The sequence below is a fragment of the Anser anser genome (assembly GCF_964211835.1).
Source record: "Anser anser genome assembly, chromosome: 25".
NCBI lineage: Eukaryota > Metazoa > Chordata > Aves > Anseriformes > Anatidae > Anser > Anser anser.
This window is the reverse complement of record NC_139746.1, coordinates 5,683,464-5,706,455: the sequence shown is the minus strand read 5'-3', so window position 1 is coordinate 5,706,455 and position 22,992 is coordinate 5,683,464. Positions and strand designations below refer to the sequence as shown.

Below are 22,992 nucleotides of genomic sequence, written 5' to 3'. Positions count from 1 at the left end.
AGCTGGAGGAGGCGGCGGCAGCAGCAGCAGCGATCCTGGATGAAAGATCAGCAGGATGACGGTGCCTGCAGGCCCATCCCCAGGAACGGTGCGGTATTGCTGGTTGGCAGTGAGGGTGCCTGGTCCCAGGCCAGCTGCTAATGTCTCCACAACATGGTTTTTACATGCCTTCTGCTAACAGAGCCAGCCCCTCTGCAGTAGCTTCAGAGACAAACATACAAAAAAGATGAGCTTGCTCAGACCACTGCTGCAACCCCTTTTCAACATCTAGAAACTCATCTAGACCATTCCATTTAAACGGTGTCCATATTGCACAGACTGTGTTAGGGGAATCAGGGTCTTCATCTTATGTTAAAAATCCTACAGAAAATTAGCTCAGCCAGTTTTATGGCCGTCACTTCCAAAGTTTAAAAGCTGTTGCCAACCTAATTTCAGTTCCGTTACGTTAGTGAAATAACCGGATGAAAGGATGAAAAGGGAATTTCACTACGATGGTTTTGCTACTAGGAATGTTACCAGTATGTTAAATCCTGAGAGCTTAACTGTCCTCGGCTTCAACAGAGCTGAGTGTGTTGCTCAGTTCGGGAGGAGCAGGGGTCTGACTGCCCTGCCCAGAGCCGCAGCCCAGGACACGGTGCTTCCCTTCCACTGACAAGCACCGACTGCCATCCCCTGCTCACATCTGCCCTGCTGAAGCAGTGAAACTCCACAACAGTACGGTGTATTAAAATACATACACTTTAATATAAAGACAAAACTTCAAAGCATTGTTTCAATTACAAATCAAGGTAAAGACACAAGAAATTAATTAAGTGAAGGGAGGGGAGAAAAAACTAACTCTTACATTGTGGAGAATTAGAAAGGCAGGATGGAAATATATATATTATACATACATATATACACACCAGAAGAATTCACACTAGTTCTATGGAAGAATGAAAGGAATGACAGGACAACTTACTGGTATAAAAAAAAAAAAGATAAATTAGGGGAAGTTTGAATTTTAAATAATTCAGTTTAATAGGCTAAATTATATAAACTAGTTCCTATTCACTAGGAAACATCCCATATCACTGTTCTAAGAAAATGGGTTTTTTAAAAAAATCCATTGAAAAATGGATTTTTATTAGTAGTTAAAAGTTTACTAATCAATTCCTGAGCAACAGCAACCTCATAATCTACTGCTTTCCCCATCAAAGTCCCACTCAGCGAGGGCAGGCTCCCACTCCTAAAAAGTTTAAGTAGAACAGAGACCTAAGAAATCGTTTTTTAATTTGAGATTGATCGCTTAAAAGATTAATAGGTTAAAAAAGCCAAGCAGGATGGATCGACCCATTCCACCTTTTTCCCTCATTAACTCCAGAAACAAGACCTTTCTAAAGAATGATTTGACTGCACCAGAAAAAGCAACCAGATGTACCTTAAAAAATAATAAATCACAAACTTGAGAACTTCAGGGTTAGTACTGTAAAACCTTGAATTTTAGGAAGTTATTTCATTTTTGAACTGTAAGAACTTAAGAAACGTCTGCAGAAAGATGACCACAAACAGCAAATACACTGGAGGAATATTTCCAATTTTTTACCTTGGGTTTAAACCCTGAAGTTCACAATAATAGCATCTTTTACTGTGATATTCAGTCTAAATAGGTATTTATATATTTATAATGCATAAGGATAAATAAAATATGGCACAATAAAATTTTAAAAACTGGTAATCCATCTTTCAGTGAAAACCTGATACGCAAGCTATGGAAATGTTGGAGCAAATAAAGGAGGAAAAACCTTAACAGCCATAAAACTTCAAATCCTCGTACACTTACAAGACATCTGTGCTTCAAAAAACTCCAATTCTTGTGATTTTTCCTCAGTGCTGCAAAGATAGTTCACAAAAACACTGTCTAGTTTCTTCTCCCCAAACACTGTGATTTTGAAACACATTATTGTTGGTTTGCAGTCCACTGTACAACGTCCATTTCTTAACTGAAGAAATCACCATTGGGAGCTCCCAAAGCTCAGTCCTCCTAATGCATTTGGCTCAGGCAAAACAATAAAAGCAGAACTTCTCAACAAAACCACCTGGTGGATTGGGACAACTCCTTCTGAGAAAAAATATTTGTCAAGAATCTTTAGGTTTCCATACCCTGTATTAAAAGGACTGATACCAACACAAAAAGCAAACGGGTCACAATCAACCTTGCATCAGCACTGGGACAAACTACCAAGCCCTAAGGATCAGCACCGGCGGCCCTGGCGCGTCCCCGCTGGTGCTCGGAGGGGATCGGGACCAACGCAGGCCATGGGGGAGCCCAAAGCAGGCGGGCAGCTCGGGGCCGAGCTGCAGGGCTGGCAGCCTCCTCCTCCTCCAGCAACGTGGCAAAACCTCGACTGTGGCAACTCTAGGGTGCAAGGCCTCTGAGCCATGAGGAGCCAATTCCACAGCTGCCCACAGCTACGGCGCGTTTGGGAAGGACTCGCGGCAGCAAGCCCCTGCTGCGGGAGCTGCTCGAGGGTCCCAGCACTGCCGGGCCAGGCCTGTGGACGTAGCCACGGGAGTCACAAAGAGGTGGGCCCCCTGCGCCAACTCGACAAGATGGAAGCTTGTGCTGGCCCTCAAACTGATCACAGCGACTCCACATCCCACAAAACAAACAAACACAAAAAAAGCAAACACATGGATGAAGCTACGCCTGTCCAGGGGTGGATGCCAGCCCCACATCCACTGACACTCCCCCTGCCCTGCTGTCACACAAGGGCACCGTTCCCAGTGGAAAAATAACGGGTTGGGGAGCAGATGCTGCCTTCTAAATACACAATCCCAGCAAGAATCAAACCACTCAGGCCCCCAGAGGCAGCCCCACGGCCCTGCCATGGCCTCGTTACTCTGGAGTACGAGACCTCCCACAGGGGGAAGCCCAGATCCCAGGTTCCTCTGCAGAAAGGGTGCTAGGACAGGTTGGGATGAGAGACGGGCCCTGAGCTCTGCCAGGAGCAACGCCACCGTTGGGCACAGCAGCATCTCACAAACGCTGGTGCAGCCCCGCTGCTTCTGGCGTTTATCAGCACTGCAGTAACAGCCAGCGAGGCAGATCTGGATCGCACCCAGCTCGCTCCCCTCCTATTTGCTTTCTGCGGCAAAGCGACCGCCCCAGAGGCCTCTGGTCAGATGTCTGCAGTTACAGCAGCAAACGCCACCCCCAGAAGGAGAAGCTTGCCCCCCAGCAGGACAAACGCAGGCAGGGGCCGAGCACAGGCCCAGCCACGTAGCCACCCTGTGCAGCCCCAAAGCAACGCTCCTGTTTGAAGCATTTGAGCCAGAGATGCAAGGGAAGAGCCTAAAAGTCATCTGCGCAGCAGATTTCAAATGAAAATCACTCGCTCAAGTTTGATTAGAGAATAGTAAGAAAGAAAAAGAAAAGCTACTCAACACTTTGAGTTGGGTGAAGTTTGGGCTGAGCAGCAACAAGTCCTGGGGGTCTGCAAGCTCCCAATGCACCGCAGTGCCTCACCGAGACCCTCACAACCAGGCGCCGCGAGCTGCCCGCGGCACCTGAGCACCCGGAGCTGCGCTGGCAGACCCCACACACTCGCCTTCCTCCGCACCACGCCTGCCCCCCTCCAGCCACAGGCAGGACCCAGGGCTGAGCCCACGCTCAGAGTTCAGCCAAGCCCAGCCAACAGCGGTGAGCACAAACCGCGTGCTACGAGACAAGGCAGCTCTGGCCACTAGGAAGAAGGATACGAGATGGAAGCACAAGAAAAGATTTGAGTTTGTCTGGCCAAGGAGCCCCGAGTTCCTGCTATCGAAGAAACCAGCTGGAGACGCTGCTCTAACATCTGCCTCTGAGTGTAATGAGCATCCAGGACACGGTGTGCTCCCTGGTGTTGGCAGCTTCCCCTAAAGGCACGTTTCCCTTCACCTCTCCCCCACTGCATTTGCGACCTGAACTAAGAGGAGCTAAATCCCATCATTACGGTTGGCCAGACCGATCCACACCTTGCTAACGGAACGGCCCTGTCTGCACCCAAACAAGAGGCAATGCAGGGACAGCTCGACTCCCCCGTGATCCTGCCCACAAGCTTGGTTCCAGCAACCCAAGGCTCCACATCCTCCAGCAATGTTTTCCCACCTTTTCCGTCAGCTACAGGAAAAGCTGAGAAATCTGACAGCGGGTGCCCCACACACCCCTGGCTAATGGAAGAATTGTTGCTTGGTGACTAAATGTGCAGCAAAGACTTGAGTTTAGGTTTAATGCTCGTGGAGCCCCCCCAGCCTCACAGCACGGTGGGTCTCAGTGGGCTGGAACCGGCAAGCAGGAGCCAGAGGTAACAAATCACCAAAGGAAGAGCGCGTGAGGGTCGTTCTCCAAGCCTGACATTCAGCAGCAGGGCACAGGTTTCGCTCAGCACAAAGCTCAGGATATTTCTTTTTCTTTTTTTTTTTTTGGCAACATTATGTGCTGCAAGATGTATTTTGACTTCCTGATGAGTCCCTCGCTGGCAGCAGCGGCGTGGAGGAGAAGGAACATTTGTGACAGCCATAAAACGGCTGGACCTGGGCAGGAAGTGGTAACACAGAAGGAATTCCTTTCTGGAACTGGCTGCTTGGCTTTGATGACTCAAAAGTATCTCCAATTATTGAAAACAGGTTTCAAGTCTCTGGCACAGCACTCATACATCAGGGTCACGAGGGTCTCATTCTCGTAGCCATATGGATCAGATCCCAACATCTCAAAGAGCTATTCCTCCAGCAGTCCTGCACGCAGGTAAATGCTCTCCCCGTTTTGCAGACAGAAGAGAAACAATCTGAACTTGCTCAAGGTTATGGCCAAGCAGCAAAAGATCAGGGAGTGGGGAAAAAGACAACAAATCCCGTAGCAACCTTGGTGACTTCTCCCAAATAAAGCAGCATTAAGGCATCAGCCCAAAACCTCCATTGTCTTGCACTGCTTCAAACACGCCGTAGCTTATCCAGCACTCTCCTGGAAGCACGCCCTAGCAGGGATTATGACGAAGACTTAGACCAGACTGGGACACGAGGGAAACTCACTACAACCATGCAGCGCGTGACGAGGTGACGGTGCCAGCAGCACCAGGCGCAGGTGGAAGATGCTGGCAAGGCCAGGGCAGCTCTGGGCTCCTGCAGCATGGGCTGCTGAGATGGAAGTGTCAGGTCACGGAGAACACCAGCACCGAGATGACCCAGATGCAGATGAAGGCCTGGCCTCCACAGGCCCCTGGAGGCTGCAGTGGATGCTCGGCCGTCCAGCCTTTGTGCCTGGGTCTGGCCAGGGCGAGCTGTGCCCCTCTGGTTTCATCTTTCCCAGGTGATGGGAGCGAGCAGGCTCACGCTGCTGATTTCCAAAGAGTGCTTGTGAACGAGCCCTGCCACAGAGCACAGCGGGCCATCCAGAGCCAGAGCACCCAGCGCATCGCACACAGACCCACGGGCAACCCGCTACGGGGAGCAACGCTGATGGAAAGGGGGATTTTGGTTTTCCCCAACATGCACGGGAGAGCAGATGACAAACTGTGTGCTCAGCCTTTGCTCTGGTTGCTCCCAGGCACTGATTTCTGAAACGCTGTGAACGCAAAGCACATCATTCCTGCAGCAAGCACCTGGCCAACCCTCTTCGGCTGCAGGAGAGTGTCAGGAGCCAGCTGGGCGACGCGTGCACCAAGCAGCTGTCCAGGGTTAAAAAGTACACCGGGGTGGGCAGACCACCGTGAGCCAGCTCCTTCTCCAAGCAGGCATCTCTGCCAGCGTCCTGCGAGCATCTCAGGTATGAACTGATGTGAAGCCTCCCTGTACAGAATGAGTTCTCTTGCTGGATGTCTTCGCTGGTTTGAGATGAAGGTGGGGGGGATAAGAGGCCTAAGGAACACTGGTTTGGTCCATTTTTGGAAAAGGATCTGACAAAAAGCAGATGGATTAAAACCTTCTTCTTGTATTTCCTCATCTCTCACATCTGGGATAAAAATTGGGGGGGGAGGTAATTAAGGCTACTGCCCCTCCAGCAATTGCTCGTGCACAACCCACCTTCCAAGACCGGAGCACCTTGCTGTTTGCTGGGAGGATGCTAAGGCAGCTCTGCAACTTTCAGTTAGCCAAGGATCTGGATGAAGCTGGAGCTGCCCAACTCCCAGCTGCAAAACATCTGGGTTACATTGTCTTCCTGGATTCCAGGACATTAACTCTGTACAGCTTCTACTAGAAGCTACTGGATGTTTCTCAGCCATCGCCCTCTGAGCTTTCTTGCCCTTTTCCAGGTTCTCATCTTGCAGCTAATAACGCAGCAGGGCGCACCACTGTCAAGTCCTCCCACATGCAAAGCAGAAAACAGTTCCAAAACACCCCTCATTTCCAGGGCTACCGATCCCTTCCCTTTCCAATGAGTAAGACAACAAAATCAGCTCAACGGTTTCTGTGCACAAAGGCTGCCTATGAAAGACACACATAGGAAACAACAAAATAACCACACTAAGAACTAAATCTCTACTAAGATTGCCAGGGATGAGGTACAGAGAAAAGGGTCAATCTGAAATCTGCAGAGGGCAGGAGCTGCTCGGTCACCTCTTCCCACCACTCCCTTGAGCATGGCCAGCACGGCATTCACAGATCAGACAGCAGGAGAGCACGCAAGGGCCGAGCTACCTCACCTCCTTCACACGCAGCGGCAGGAGTTGGAAGGCAATGCACCCAGCCCAGCTTTTTGTGACCCCGGGACCCTCCGTCAGGTGCCTGCTGAGGCAGGCTCAAGTCTAAGGCAAATGCCCAATTGCTGGAGGCTGGAGACTGGAGACTGGTTAAGGAGCACCAGGGACCTAGAATGGATTTAAGGGTAGCGAGTGCCTCTCAAGCAGAGCAATCAATGCTGCCCCCAGGGCACCTGGGCAGGTGTTTCCCAATGCCTAAACGTGTTTTTCTTCTAGTCATTTTGCTGTTGCAATTCCCCTTCTGTTACTGTAGTTTCCTTTATTGGTGCTTGGTCCAGTCTGAACTACAGACCAGGGTGATGTCTATATAATGGATTATATTTCTCCTCATTTTGTGCACTTGAATAAATAAGTTTTTACAAGTTCACTGTGCACTGTACAGTCTAAAAATAAATGAAATAAAGTATATGAAATTTATAAATTTTCATCACATCTCTATGAAATACAACCGCTGCTCGGAGCGGCACTTTCTGTACACAGAACACCAAGTCACAATACAATTAAATGCACCAGTTTGATAGTGTGGCAGCACGGTAAGCTAGATTGTGGTGTTTTTGTGAACTACCATTTAGATCTACTTAAAGCAAAGAAATACAAAAGCAAAATGCACTTAGTCAGTAAATGTACACATCTAAGCCATTTCTGAATCAAGTATCAAAACTCTACTAACAAAATACATTGTACTTGGAACAAAAACAACAAGCTGAGATAATCTGCTACCTGCACCAGTACAGAAGCACTATGTTCAGTCTTCCCAATGTTATTAAAAAGGGCCTGACCAATACCAGTGATTATGCACCCTGTTCATATGCCAATGACATCCCAAAACAAGTTACCAGACTAGCTACCAAAATTCACAGTGACTTGAGTGCCACCAGCAACTGCAAATGGCCCAGTGAAGTAGTTTGAATGGGGCAGGACTTGAATTTCTTCTGTTCAAACTGTGCCTGCCTTGGCTGAGCTCACCTGGGCTGCCCCAGGTGATCTAGCTGCCACTCCAGAGGGGAGTAGTGAGTTCTCGTTTGTAATGAACACAATTAAAAACCACCCAGTTAACAGAGCGCCTGGCTCAGTTCACATTAGAGCAAAACACCAGATCAAAGACTGCCGTTTCTCTGTAGCTCACACTGCTGTAAACCAAGTGGATTTTGGTATATGAACAGAGTAAGTTGAATAAATAAAATGCAGACCTTTCTGAGAACTGGGTTTGGCATTGGTCAACCCTCCAAATTCAGCACCAAGGATTCAAACTAGAGGCACAGTTCTGACGGATGAAATAGCACCGAGAGGAGGCTCTTTACATCTCTGCTGGTGTGCCAGTCCTTAAGTATTCAGAGAATTTAATCGTAAGTTATATTTATGACTCTAGGTGGAATAAAATAAGTCAAAACTGTTTTCGCTTTAAAAAAAGATAAATACTTTACCTAAACTATCAACAATACAAACTGGAGCCTTAGGCATTTCTTTTGCCTTTTTTTTTTCTTCCTTTTTTCTTTTTTACTCAGATTCACAGTAAATATTTTCTCTGTTGTTTAGGTCTTTTTAGGTTTTTGTTTTGTCCAGTAGTAAGAGAGTAGAAACCCCTGCACAGGCCAGGTGAGCACCTTTCAGTGGAAGCCGAGTGAAGTTGGTCCACGTTGTCCTTGCATAGGTCACATTGGGTTGAGGTAGAAATCCTAGTTACCTGCACAACAGGAGGAGAGGAAGAGACTCATCTAAATAAGTGACAAAATCTACAGTGTGTTAGATGCGTCAATCATTTCTACACTGCTCCGAGACCTCGTCAGCCAGTGAAGAAGGCACAATTCTTGTCTCGACCCAACCACAATCAGACAGACAAGACGCTTCCAACATTCAACCATGTTGAACTCTGTCCTTGTGTGACTGACCTCAACGAGTGAGGAAAAAAAGCGTTTGTTCTCCCCCTCGGGAGTTCACCTTTTTTAGCACACATTAATCCACTTTGTATTTGTTACTACCTTGGGGGAGAAATGTTAGGAGAAACAAAGCAGATTATTTTAGTCCCGTTCCAGATTTCAGCCTCAGTTCTGCAAAGACTTCGAGCACACGTGTTCAGATTAAGGCCAATGAAAACGCTCAAATATTTCACCTATGTCACCCGGAGCAGGACCCCAACTATGATACATTTGTCTCACAAACCATTTCCTAAGGAGCATTACTTCTGCCCCTCTGCTCCGCAGTCCAGTTTTAGACATCCAGCTGCCTTGCGCTGAACTTCACTTTTGTGCCTTGCCTATTTTGCTCCGAGACTTGCTGCGGCAGGACCCATCACATACGATGGCATGGAGTCCAGCCCAGCATGACCCCCACTCCAGGCAAGGCATCTGCTTCAGCAGACTTCCACACCGCTCTCCCGAGTCGCTCAGGTGTACAAAGTCCCACATCTAATCCTCCTCGGCCTTGGCCCCGAGCTTGTTTCTAACCAGGGTCTTCAAAAGCCCACCCTGTGACCCCATCATCCTGTCACCCTGCAGGCACACAGGGACATCACTGAACTCCTCCTCGCCCTCACTTGTCGTATAGGGGATACTTACCTGCCTCACAAAAGCCTAACAAGACTAAGTTCGTGTCTGTGAAGCAATTACGTGATGAAGACACTATAAACAATGCACAGTCAAAAGAATCTCTCAGGGATACCGTAATTGAGGCATATGTTTTATAAGCAGCAAAGAGTATCCAACCATAGATTTTATGTAGCTTTGGTATCAGTGAACAGCAACAACATCAAAGACCTACAAGAAAAACATGGAGCAAGCTCTGGGCCCTAACATACTGATTTAACTTTGCAGTCACGAGCTGTTACATCACGATGCCACAGAGTATTTTCATAACAACAGTACCCAACTCTGTGGTGGTACACTTTATCCTGGAGTTGCTCTAAAGGCATTTAAATACTGCTTCAGTAAAAACGCACACAGTCTCCAGAGACCCTCCTCTCTTCTGCAGCCCCAGCCCTTATGAAGCATGGACCGCAGTGAACCCTGCATGTTCCCTATCATCTCATTCACGTCTGCCCAGAAAGTCAGTGATTGCCAAATGAGCATAAATACAGCATCTGATGGAGACTGTTACTGTTAGCCCTAGCAGTCAAGTCCAATAATGCTGCAGTGTGCAGATAACAAGGCCTTCTTGGTTTATTCTAATTCAGATTATAACGCTTTGCTACCTGTGATTGTGTTTTCCAGTGATGCAGGGGGCACATTGACTGCAGTGCAAGACCAGTGCATTTGCACTCCAAGACAAAGCTGCAGCTTGTAACCTGGAGATTTTTTAACTTTATGACTGAGAGCAGCTGTTATTGACTGACAATGAAAACAAGACCACCACGTTGCCAGAGTCACAAAGCAGCAGCATCACGCATCCTAATGCTATGCGAACATGGACTTGTGGAAGAAGCAACAGTCTGTGTTGGAAGGCAAGAAGAGGACAAGGGGGAATCAAAGTAGGCAACAACCACTGCCAACAACTGTATAAAAACCTTACTTAAAAATAGGACTTCCTCCTGATAACTGATCTTCAGAAGTAAACATTTTCAAGAAATGATCCCAACCTGAACATAATCCTAATGTCAGATGAGACAGACCAGAGTTACCACTGTGAGCACTCCTTGTCGAGAAATCCTGACTCCCAGAACAGAGAGCATTAAGCCTCTTCACCCTCTGCCGTGACATTATTTGCTTCCCACATTTTAGAGGTTTGTTTCACAGAGCCCATCCCCACCCTATCTCTGAAAAGGAAGAAGCATCATTCAGCATCTTGCACAAAACTCCTGATTGTTTTGGTTTTGTTTTTTTCCTCTAGCCTTACCTTACAAAATAAGAACTGTTAGCTAAGCAAGCTCTTTATCGTGGCTTAACCCCAGAAAGGTGCGAAGCATAAGGAGACTGCATGCCAAGTGTAACCCACATAGCGGACGTGCCAGCTGCGTTGGACTGCGTGATCATGGGCGCGGACTGTGCCAGCGCCAAGCGGGGCAGAGGCGGGTGATGGACTGTAAAGGAGGGGCGGGAGGTTTTGTGCTGGAGAGAGGCTAGCTTAATAGACAAAGAAGCATTAGCAGATTGGACAGAAGCAGCAGAAGAGGATGGCAAAAAAGCATCGCCAGGTGGGAGAGATGGTAGGTTCTGCAGAAGCGCAGGCTCAGGGTTAGAAGCAAGTAATGGAGGAGGTGGGGGCAAGGAAACGTTAGGAGGGGGCGGGGGGGAATGGAAAACAGATTGCACTGGCGCTCTGTTGAGGTGCTGAGCAGATCTATTCTCACTAGATGTTACTAAATTAGAGGAGGGGGGTGGGAAGGATGAGGATGACGTGCTGGCAACAGCCTGCAGAGGGTTTAAGCTTAGCACTGTGCTGCTAGAGACAGCACTGCTGCTGAAACTGGCTCCAAATTGATGAGGAGAGGAGGCAGAAGGCACCGCATGGTTAAAAATACCTGCAAACAGGAGAGAAAAACTCAGCTTCAACAGATGGGCTTTGTACAGTCGCAAGTGACAAGAGAAACAAAAAACAAAAAAAAAGCAAAATTATAGTAGTTATGGCCCCATACAAAAATATGCAGCATGAGAAGGCAGCAAGCAATGAGAGATAATGGTGCAGGCCAGGAGGTACAAAAGGTTTCACTTACCTTTCCTACTGCCAACCTCTAAATGCCACGAGGACAAACGGTCAGACCCAAGAACTGTCAGTTCTATATCGCACAGGCAGACTTTTGATGAGATTACGTGGTCTCTAGAGTTGTTTATCTGAAGACTCAAACTGCTGCTCTTCCCTCCCCACCCTCCTGCTTTCCCACTTACAGGGCAGCAGAGGGGAGACTGCATTTCCAGCAAATCTACATGCTGAGAGATGTGAGAGTTAGGATTTCCCGACATGGTGCCTGAATGATTTTGGACAGGTAAGAAAAACTGCCTTTGACATTTAGTAATGGCAGGTTCAGACTATCTTCTAGTCCTGCCAGCTTGTCTCCAGTTTGGACCACAGAAGCCAAGCCTGTGCAGAATCCCAGAAGTGCAAGCTGCATATGGCATTGCCCTTCCTGGCAAAGAAATGCTCTTCATGTCCGTTCAAGAGCCAGAATGCTACGCAATTCCCAACACCATTTCCTCTGAAGAGACAGTGATGTTTTGCTCTTCCTGGATCATACTAAATCCATTCAAGGCCTAATCTCAACCTTCACTCAAGTTGACAAGTTAGAGATCCTTAGCTTGGTAACACAACCAGTTAAATCTTTTACCTGCAGGTGGACCTAAGTTGGTTCCAATACAGCAACATCTGAACAAGCATACATTATGAAATCACAAAGTCTGGGTGTATTCTTTCATTAAGGTGATACAACAAGATCATCTAGTAGACAAAGCTCATGGGATTTCACTGTGGGGAAATGAACTCATCCTAGCATTTCCGAGAGAGAAGAGAGAGGGGTTATGTGGGAGAGATTTGCTCCACATCCTGCAGAAGTGAAAGGGTCTCACCCCTGGAGAGGCAGTGTCAGACTTTCCTTTAGGCCCTGTCTTATACCAGAGAAAGAGTTCTGCCTACCTCCAACTGTTCCACCTGTAACCCCAGGAGAGAAGTTCCCCATAGTGTGAGAATTAGTCAGTCTGGTTGCAGCTGATGACACGTGGACCAGACTGGCAGCAGCTGGCATCGAGTTAAATAAGGACTGCAATACTGAGGAATTTGTCACCGAGTTGAGGTTTGCTTGCAAGGCCATGGGGCCAAGGGGGAACTGTGATCCAGTGGTCAAAGTGTTTAGGAAAGGATGGTGCGTCTGCACAGAAGATGCTGGGTTGCCTGCTGAAGAAACAGCAGTAGAAAGGCTTTTACCATTCAGAAGGCCACCAGACGAAACAGCAGCAGAAATGAAAAGGTTGTGGCCGTTTTTAAACTCCACATCTCGGTCCCTTCCTTTGCCGACCTTTCCGTTATGCTGCAAAGAGTTTTTTTCCGAAGAACCCCCAGTACGAATGCTTATTTCGCTCATCTCTTTGCTTTTGACCCCTGACCGATTTAAGTCTTCTCCTTTCGTGCCACTGAGGCCTTCAAGTTGCCTCTTGTTCAAAAATGGATTTGTTTCTGATATCCCCACATCTTTGCTTCGCTGCGACTGAAAACCCAGGGAGCAGTTGGAAGTCGTCACGTCTGAAGCCTTGTGCGGAAGAGAAGCACCATCAATAAAGCTGTGTAAACCAATGTCAGTTGACAGTCCACCATTGTACGCGAATCCGTTGGTGGAGTTTGTACTAGGGCTGAGCCCATCTGCCCCAGACGAGGGCATGGCAATGCTTTTCCTCGCATGTGCTGTGATCTTGGCGTCAATGGCTAGGCTGTCCTCAGAGGACGGCCTGAAGGCAAACAACGAATTCTGGCTCAGGGATGAAACCGACTGCAAGGGACTGTCTGTAGTTTTGGTCAGGTTGATGTCAGATATTGGTGAAAAAGTAGATTTCCATTTACTGCTGTTCATGTTCTCGTTGGTTTGTGCTTGTTTCCTCCCAGATAAGCTGCCACCTAGAAAGAAAGGTTTATAAATATCAAAAAGCAGCTTTCACTGAATCTGCTCAGTAAGAACAGTTTTGTTTTTTCCTTCAACACCCATATTTTTAATCAGTCTTTAATTCTTTCTGATCCAAAGGCAGAAATACTTGACGAGTCACCTAAAAACCCTTCAAATTTAGCTTAATGCTTTGAAAAAAGTTTGAGAATGCTGATTTTCTCTTTCCTCAGCCTTTGCACTACAGATCCCTCCCCAAACCCTGACTTAGTGAAAAACAACCGGTCAAATCTTTCGTGACCCATGACTACCAAAAAGACTGACCCAAGATCTGTAATTATCAGCCACCTGTCTTAATTACTATGATGCAAAGCCCTGGCAGAACTGCACTCTGCTCAACAGCACAGAAAGGCCTGCTATTGATAACAATGTCAGTCAGTGGCAGCCACCCATTCCCAAGCCCAACCATTAAAACAACTAATTAACATTCCCTACACTTACCATTTTCAACAGTCTTCTGTGGAGATTTGCTTTCCAATGATATTGTTGCAATTTTCCTCTCAATTCTAGTGGGAAAATAAAAAGGTTATAGCACTCACTGCAATCTTTTTGTTGCACATTTACCCTTAAATATCTCCCTCAGGTTCATTTCTTAACAGTGGACTAAAGTATATAAAGCCAAGTCACCTAGAAAACTGCATGTTACTAAAGGGATTTAAAAGCACTAGAATAATCCACCAAGCACTAACTAGAAGCTATTACAGAATTTGTGCTCTTTGCCAAGATTAGTGCATGTTCAGAGAACTTCATTGTCGCTCTTTCACAACAAGACGTTGGCTGTTGCTCCCATTTCTACAGTGGTTGTTTTTCCAGCACCTCGAGCAAGAACAGAATCATTGCACCTCACAGGCCAGCAAAGTGTGGCAAGTACTCCATTTTCAGAGTAACGCATTATCAGTTTGGGGTAGGAAGCGAAAAATTTTGAATCAAGCTGAAACTGGGAGTGAGAGGAAGACGGATTCTTAGTTAAAAATTACACACTTGGCCTCAGTACTCCTACAAGCAACACAGTAAAAAGAAATAGTTTCTACGATAATTCTTTCAGAGGCCAGGCTCTGTCAGCCTTGCAAACACAGCAAGAAGAACAGATTCCCACATTCAAGTGCTGCTGCCGAAAAACCTTCCCTATTCACAATTTCAGTCTCACAAGAGGCTTGGCATAATGGAATCAGTCTCCAAGCAAAGGGAACAAAGACAGCTTAACACACCTCTCCTGTTTATTGCACCTTTATCGGCTTCCTGAGAAATCTCATCCAGAAACCTATGCCTGCATATTCACCTGGTGCTATTGTGCTCATCTTCAGATCCCTGCTCTTCATCTGACGTTAGGGGAGAGTAATGAACGCCGTTGGTCTGAATGAGGGGCTTTTCCTTTTTCAATACTGGGGGCTGGTCATTGTCCTGGTAAGGAACAGGAGAGTTCTTCAGGGAGTTTTCAGGAGAGGAAATGGCTGTTATTTCTAAAGGCTGGTTAATGTTATTGACCTGGGCAAGAAGGAAAGAAAGCAGTTATGGATGAGAGTATCCCTTTAGAAAAAAGGCATCTTGTTAAGGATATCAAGAGCAGGCTTAACTTGCTCAGCTTTAGGATACGCCAACAGCTGCTTGTTTAGCGCTGCCATTGTTATACTCCAGCATCTTGCACTAGAGCGCCCTGGATGAAAGCTTTAATGTAACTTGGAAAAATATTATCATTATTTGATTTTATGTTTAAACACAGAAATGAAGACATGGGACAATCACATTTCTTTTCAAACTACCACTGCAGGATCACATGAACACAACTTGTATAGCTGGCTTATTAACGTGAGAATGCCATATGCTTCTGGCACTCAAGCTATTTAGTCAATCTTAGCTTAAACTATATTCAAAATATTTAATCTACAGATTAAAAAAAAAAAATCAACTTCACTGCAAAAACAAGCTCTTTGTCAAAAGAGAATAAATTGTTTTTAATTTTTAATGCTCTGACAGAAAAAACTCTGAGGTGTTCTACCTATTCTAAAACAGTTCACGAGCTTTCAGCAATTCTCTTGCCTCCCAGATGGGCCATTTCCACAAGGGGTCTACACTCCAGTTCTAGCTACTGGCACTGTGACAACCTGAGGGTATGCCAAATAATAAAGCAGTAGAAGCTTATTTCTAATTCAAAGAGATTTCCCAGGCCCTTCTCTTTTGCTTGAGCTCTTCATTTTTGCCCTTACCATGGAGTTGATATTGAGCGGTGAACCTGATGGTTGAGTAAAGAGTCCAGACATAGTGGGTAAGGATTTACGTTTAGGGGAGACCCCGGAGTTCCCGCTGAGATTCCCAGTAGAGGATCTCTTCCGCCGGCCTCGCTTCTTCCCATCCTGCGCGTGTGCTTGGCCGCAGTCCAGCCGAGCGCTCGCGGGCAGAGGACTGTGCTTGTTGGAAGGGGATTGTTTTACATGTCCTGTATTAGGAGAGATTGTAAAGATGATTCTTCTCTTGGCCTCGTTCTCAGGATCTGAAAACGCTGCATCAGACTGAAGATCCCCCTTTGTTCCTTCGGCAAACATCTTCTGAGCATCTGCATATTGCAATACCCCTACCAGGCTCTGGGAGGTGCCATTTAACCTGGGGCTTGTTGAGTGCTGGTGAGCAGGGGAGTTTTGCCCAGAGTTCCTTGACTGCATCATTAGCAAAGGATGTTGTGGAGTGGAACTCCGAGACCCTACTGAGTTAAACAGACTCCCAGAGTCGTCCAGAGCTGCCTGATCAACACTATGGTTAAGATGGGCTGGGCTGTTTGTAAGATTTCCATTGACTGCCACGGAGCCAGAAGAGTAAGAAAAACCTGTTGAAAGGGAAAGTATACATCATTGCTTCTGCTGAGTGATAGTTCACAGTGCTAGATTTCTGGGATGGCTGGGAGTAGATTCAGCTCTACCCGTGTTCGATCAGCCAGCAGCCGTGTACTACATGGGAAACTGCGCAGCTGCTTTTTACTTTGTGCAGTTGAGAAGATGGCTCTGTGTGCTGATGGTTCCAGGTAGGTGTTAATTATTTTCATTATTCTTTTCCCAATTCAGGAAAATTCATGTGTTATATGGAGATATCCTGTGCTCTATATGGTATTTAAATGGAACTCGTGAAAGTTTCTTTTGAATTTCTACACCTCTTGAAATCAGGGCTCCTCTACTCTCAACTCCTTCCTATCATCAAGGAAATAAGATCAGCAATTTCAGTCCATTTCTTCCTCAAAAAAAGAAGGGACTGTCATCTATACAGCCCACCTCCTACTCAAAAGTAGACAAAAGGCTGTGGCTTAGGAAGTGACAGGGGATCTTCAAAGAAATTGTGGCAGAAGAATGCCACGTGGGAAGAAGCTTGGAAAGGGGATTAAGTATTTGTCATGGCATATCATAAATGGGTTTAGTGCTCTAGTAAGGTCTTGCCTCTGGGCTGCCTAAATGAAAGGGGTAGAAGGGAACACAGTATTGTTTTACTTTTTTTTTTTTTTATTTTTTTTTTTTTTTAACATTTATTTGGTTTTATAGAAAATTGCAGCCAAGCCCTTCTTTGCAAAACAGATGCTAGAAACAACAGAAGCCCCTCAAGGTGATAAACATTAAGAACAAATGCACTCTGATGAGGGATCAGCTGTAGAACAGCTTCTGTATACCAGAACCTACTTTTCTCGGTCCACAACATTTCCATATTCTGAACAGCTAAAAGCCACAATTTCAACAGATGAGTGAGTTCAGAAGCAATGTCTGTACTTAAGGGTACCCCTACCCTCTCCCTTATTGACATTTCTTCCTACCCAGATACTTGTGCCTTTACAAATGCTCATGAGACACCAATGTGACTTGCTTAAATAAATTAATTCTGCTATTAAAAAAACTCCACCATCCTGCAAAATAGAATTTTTAAAGCCAGGTCAGTTCATAGTATGGAAAACATTTTGCTGGTTTGCAACACTGTAGAGATAGGAATCTCTTAATCCACTTAGAAGAGTTTACAAAACCAACTACTTACTTAAACTGCAAGGTGCTGCAGTTCAGATAAAAACACGTCAAACTAATACTCTGCACTAAAATGTATCCAAGCTGTAGGCACAGTTTTGACAGTCTCAGAACATCACCACCTCTGATTCTTTGCTCTCATTACAAAACATACATTTACCTAGCACTCTACTGTTCTGAATGACCTGAGAAGCGCTCAGAAAACACTCAGACGCGTGCATTTGCGGGTGCTCTCGAGATGAGACAGCACACCTTCACATAGATGAGGCTGTTACCTGAGGTAGCCAAAGCCAGTGGCTTGTTTCCAGCAGCATTGCTTACACCATTATGAGAACTAGCACCAATCTGCTTTTCAAGTGTTGATGAGTCTCTGCTCTGATGAACTGGGCTAGGTGTGCTTCTCTGTGGGGACAGAAAGAAGAATATTAGTACAAGAAGTATACTCAAAAGTCACTAGTTAGAACAAAATTCACATGCATTAGTAGATTAGAAATTAGTGGTTCTACTTCCTAAACGTCTTAGATTTATCTCGTTTTCAAAAAACATAGATCACCATAGGGGACAAAACTGAGTAGTGATTACACTGTGATAGTATCTAGCACGCACTTGATACCATACAATTAGAGAACGGACTCATTGTTCCAGAAGGTTTAGATGCAGAACTGCACTGTGATCAGAGAACAAATGCCTCAGCCCACTGTTTTACAGGCAGAAAGAAAACAAATGGTTGTATCACGTCCCCAAGCCTATATACACAAAGCTCCAAACTACCCCGAACTGAACATGAAACACATTAGACTATGTTCTCTGGTACAATGTCTGAGGGTGGTGTTTTCCTGAAAGCAGGCACAACGGTTGTGAAATGATAGGCTGAATAAACAATTACAAACGTTTGTGAGAAACTGGACCAGTCATTTTGAAACTCCTCTGCCACTGAAAGTAGCAAGAGTTTATCAGGATTTCAAAGAGATGGCCCCAAAGGTTCTGTACTAAATACCTGAGAAGTCAGCTACAGAGCAGTCACTCTCACAGTAGCAATTACAACCTAAAGGTACTGTTCAGGTTCATCCCACACAGTTAGGACACAAAGATCAACAATTTATCAATGACCAAGCTGAGACAGAATTTGTCGCCCAGGGTAATGCAACAAAGCAAGGGCTAAGAACAAGTTGACATATGGGATCCTTGGCTCCCAGTGCCATAAACTCTCAGATGCTGCACCTTTTCCACCAAGCCAAACATTCACACTATGACCTCTCGAGGCATGCACTTTATTTTCCTTCCTGACTGAAACACCACCACAGACACAGGAGCAAAAATCTAGAGCACGACTAAGAGACAAGAGGATGCATCCCAACAGCAGCCTCCCCCGAAGCACTAGACATTCAAGGTTAGCAGCCCACTATGGATTCTGGTGCACAGCACCCCAATACTGCCCAATGTGATTTTAGTTAGGCATGGAAAGCATTGATGATCCCTTACTCACCACCTTCTCAACACGGCTAGGTAGGACTACGCTGGCCAGAGGGATACTAACAGGGAGTTTATTGGGCTGCACTGTGCTGAGAGGAATACTGATAGGTAGGCTGGTGATAGTTTCTCCATTACTCACAGAGGTTCTCTCTCTTAAACCCTGCAAATGCAAAAGAGAAAGTAACGTTCTCAACTGCAAGCTATTACTGAAAAGACATCCTAAACTAACGGTAACTTGCTCATTTAGATTTTGTCCTTTTTTATTCCCCCCTGTTCAGAATTACATGATTAAGAGTGACAACTATATAGCAAAGACAAGGCATGCACGGAGCAGCTTTGTTACCAACGTCAGTCTACTGGGACAGCAACATCCAACAGCACAGAAATACATAAATTAAAGCTACTACTGCCCCTAAGCATAAGGAAAAGGACGTCTGAGGTGAGCTCGTTTCCTAGTATCTTTGTTACCACTCCGTGAAAAACACTCATCTAACAGAATTTGTATCTTGAGGTCCTCTGTACACAGAAGATGGAGTAGCCAGAAATTTTTCCATGGTAACCTCCCGTGGGAGGGCACCTGCTTGCTCTGAAATGAGCACCAATAGGATTCATGGCAGGACCAATGTGGACAACTTTATTTTTTTTAATACAAAAGACAGTCTAGTTTTCAAGTCAAAGTACACTCACACCAGATCAAAAAGAAGTCCTACTGCATTACTGGCACAGTTCACATGCAAACCAGTGACTCAAAAGGTAAGCATGCCTTTCATGAGCACCGTATTTTCTCTTCCTCTAGCCAGTTCCTCTTTTTTATTGCACCACACCTACTGTAATTTATATTATTTTCCATGCCAAGCTGACCAAGCACGTCTGCTTCTCCTAGTCTGGCCAACTCTTTTTGTTCTACAAGGTGTAAAGTCTCTGAATTCAAGCAAAAGCAAATCTTTTACCTTCTCGCCTGCAATTGGTAAGGCCGCTGGGGAAGAGGGCCGAGTTTCCTGAGGACTCAGCTTTATGCCATTTGAAATACCAGGGCTTGGATACGTAAGGCCATTCTCTTTGACGTGGTCAGCTCTACAACAGAGATGTAGGATCATTAGAATACAAATCTAAGTACTTTTGTTTTGCCAGGAATTCCCATACCAAACTCCAGGTACCATACCACCTTGTTTACCTGATCAGCTAGCACTGCAGGTTTTGCTGAGAGAAAACTTTGAAGTACATAAAACTCCACTTTTAAAAATATTTTTCCACAATACAAATAAAACACGTATTAAAATAAACAAACCCCTCCATTCCCAACCTAGGAAATGATCACTCTCACCTCTGTATCTCATTAGTTGTTGCTTTTCCATTGACTGCATGGTCTTGATTCAAGTGTCTCCTTAGTGCTATTTTAGCTGGGGAAAACCTGGTATAGTCAGGTAAGGACAAGCTCGTCATCTTGTCTGCCTTCTGTCTGCTGCTGTGGTTTGGGGTACAAGGTACTATTTCTTGGTCCAGGTGAGAAGTCGTGTACTGAGGGGTGTTCTGCTTGGAGGACGGCCTGCTAAAAGTGTTATGGATTTCATAGGGAGTAGCATGGCCATTCATGGACAGTTCAGGGCTCATGCCATTCATGTGGGGCATCGGAAATTTAGAGCATTCAAGCTCCAGTTGGAACCTGCCGTGATCAGCCTCAGGATCACGGCTCAAATGGTTTTTATTGCGGTGCTGTACTGACAGTGACTCATCAGACGGCGTGTATGATTTCAGCTGCATTAGCTCCTGCTGTCTTTGACTTTTCTCAAGTTCCACAATGCTGATCTTTAAATGAAGAGGAGGACAATGATTAAAGACCACACTTAACAATTCTATCACATCATGGAGTTTTGCCTCGATATACTTATCAGAACAAGTGACCCCATTTCTGGTAATAATGCAAAACAAGTGACCCGCAATTTGAGGAACAAATTTCAATGTGCTATTACAAGTTTGAGACCAAAAGGTACAGAGAAGGGGAATGGCTCACACGCTTAGAAAACACCTTTTACATTTTGGAATAAAATGTAAAATATCCTCAATGTCTACAGAGAATACGGAGTAACTCAATATTGTCAGTCATTGAGGGAAAAGGTCACTCCCTGCCTAGGCATCCAGCAAAAAGGCTGGATTAGCTTTAAAACTAACTTCACAAGGAAGGAAAAGTTCTTCAGGTCACAGGAGTTTCATTTCTTTCACTGTGGTGTCATTCTGTGGGATATGATTCCTGAATTGAGACTTCAGAGCACACAGAAGACATTACCATGAAGCCACATATTATGTTAACAAGCAAGACTTTTTTTTAAAGCCAGTCATGCTTTTTAAATAACGTTTAATGATAAATCATGATTCCTTCTTCCACAGCATTACCAGGGAATCAGGTCATAGCACCTGCTTTGTTTAAAAGTCATCTACATTCTTATTCTTCAAGCTTACTAACAGACACTCCCCTCCCCCAACAAAAGGATTGATCTCCAGAAAAAACAACCACCCAGCTTATCCCTTAGTATCCTATTTAGTCAAGTATTCTGAAATGGCCCCTTGTCCAGGAGCTACCCTGCGTTGGTGACTCTAGAGTTGTTTCTTGCTCTGTACCTGCAGTTCCAAACAGTGCTTTTGTTTCTCAGAAATCTGATTCTTCAGCGCCTGCTTCTCTTTCAGCAAGTTCTCCAGTGACAATGTTGACCAATCCAGCTTCAGTTCTTCACAGCGTGCTTTAAGCTGCAAAGACATGAGATAAACAGATCAAAAGACAACTTTCAACTTTTCACGCCACTCAAGGTACAAGGTGAAAGGCACGGACCTTTCGTCTGGATATCTGCAAGCAACTTCTTATCCTGTTGAAAACTCCTCTCAGCTTAAGCAAAATACCACCGCAAAAGGGTCCTGTAGTCCCTGTCTAATGGGGGAGGAGGTGGCCTGGCTCCTTCTTAATACACTGTTAGCACCCAGCCTAACAACTTCCATTCCCTTGCCTAACTTTACAGTTTGAGTTACTGAGATGAAAAACATAAGAGTTATGGGTACTACAAAGCAAGTGCTGTACACACTTTTTTTTTTTGCCAGAGATCCAGATAAAGTGACAAGCCCACATACAGCTGTGCAACTGTTTAAGGGACACAAATGAGGCCAGCAAACTGCTACCTCAGCATCTGGTTACGAGTAAAAAAAAAAAAAAAAAGGTTTCCAAGAAGAAGTACCACCTGCATTCTTTTCCAATCATTCTTCTCGGTTACAGAGAAGCTATAGCAGCTGGAGGGTGTTTTTTTTTATTATGATTAGTATTCATTAAGATACCTAGAGAGGGGGGCAGCCCTCAGCTCATGATCCTTACACGGATGGGAGCATCACTCTGCTACTCAAATACAAGCACTGTACGCACCAGCTGTAAGCTCTGGTTCCTGAGTTCGCTGTTATCCTTCTCCAGCTGTTTCGTCTGTTCTTTCAGTTGCTGATTGTGAGCAGAGATTTCCTTCTGAGCCTGAATCAGGTCATTGTATGTCAGAGCCTTAACGCCCAACTACAACATGCAGGGTGAAAGGGAAAGAGATCATTCAGTAAGGTCTTGACACACTAATTCCAGACAACTGTCACATTCAAAAGTAAGACTGCAGAACTTCTGCAGCTTCCAGGAAGCCCCCCAGCATTCTCCAAAGCACTTCGTCATCACTAGGGGATAGGGAAAAAGGACAGAAGTACCTTATTTGGAGCTGCTGTTCCAGCAATTTAACTCTAAAACTGGCATTTAGTTTCTTGCCAGCCAGAACAACTCTATTTTTGTAGAGCTACCATGTTTCCTTCTATGCTTCCAAACTTGTATTTGTAATACAGAGTTTGTTCAACTAGCTGTGGGTGTATCCTTTACTAAAATACCACAGTGCTGTGATCTGTCACCCCCTTCCCTTGGATACAGTATCACACAACAATTTTAACAACGAAAATCAAACCTAATCAAATATTGGAAGATTCCATGTGATTTAACATGATCTAGTGCAAAAAGGAGACCACTTTGAGACTACTCTAGACATGCTCATTTTTAATCAAAAGCATTTGCTTGCAGATGACGAACAAGCACACTTCTACCAGACCAGGGTTGCTACCTCATCAAGTTTCTGTTGAAAAAGACGTTTGATTTCCTCTTTCTGTGCCTGGCAGTGGGTGAATAACTGCTGTGCTGTCCCCAGTAGCTGTGCATTCTTCTCCTGGAAGACGGAAGAGA

The 22,992-nt window shown here is 45.4% G+C and overlaps 1 protein-coding gene across 6 annotated transcripts in view; it reads right to left on the bottom strand.

The window, feature by feature from the left end:
- Window positions 1-715: 715 nt before the first annotated feature.
- Window positions 716-22,992, bottom strand: part of DOT1L (DOT1 like histone lysine methyltransferase) — a 74,858-nt gene continuing 52,581 nt past the window's right edge. The window contains exons 17-28 of one of the 6 annotated variants that reach the window (XM_083810582.1): window positions 22,874-22,975; window positions 22,156-22,293; window positions 21,369-21,494; window positions 20,077-20,558; window positions 19,703-19,826; window positions 18,766-18,912; window positions 17,555-17,681; window positions 15,495-16,108; window positions 14,570-14,775; window positions 13,732-13,796; window positions 12,276-13,247; window positions 716-8,400 (exon numbers count right to left, since the gene is read on the bottom strand). In XM_083810582.1, the coding sequence (XP_083666708.1) occupies window positions 8,393-8,400; window positions 12,276-13,247; window positions 13,732-13,796; window positions 14,570-14,775; window positions 15,495-16,108; window positions 17,555-17,681; window positions 18,766-18,912; window positions 19,703-19,826; window positions 20,077-20,558; window positions 21,369-21,494; window positions 22,156-22,293; window positions 22,874-22,975 (3,111 nt within the window). In that variant the 3' untranslated portion in view covers window positions 716-8,392. The other 5 variants (XM_083810585.1, XM_083810586.1, XM_083810583.1 and 2 more) reach the window with 5 other exon arrangements.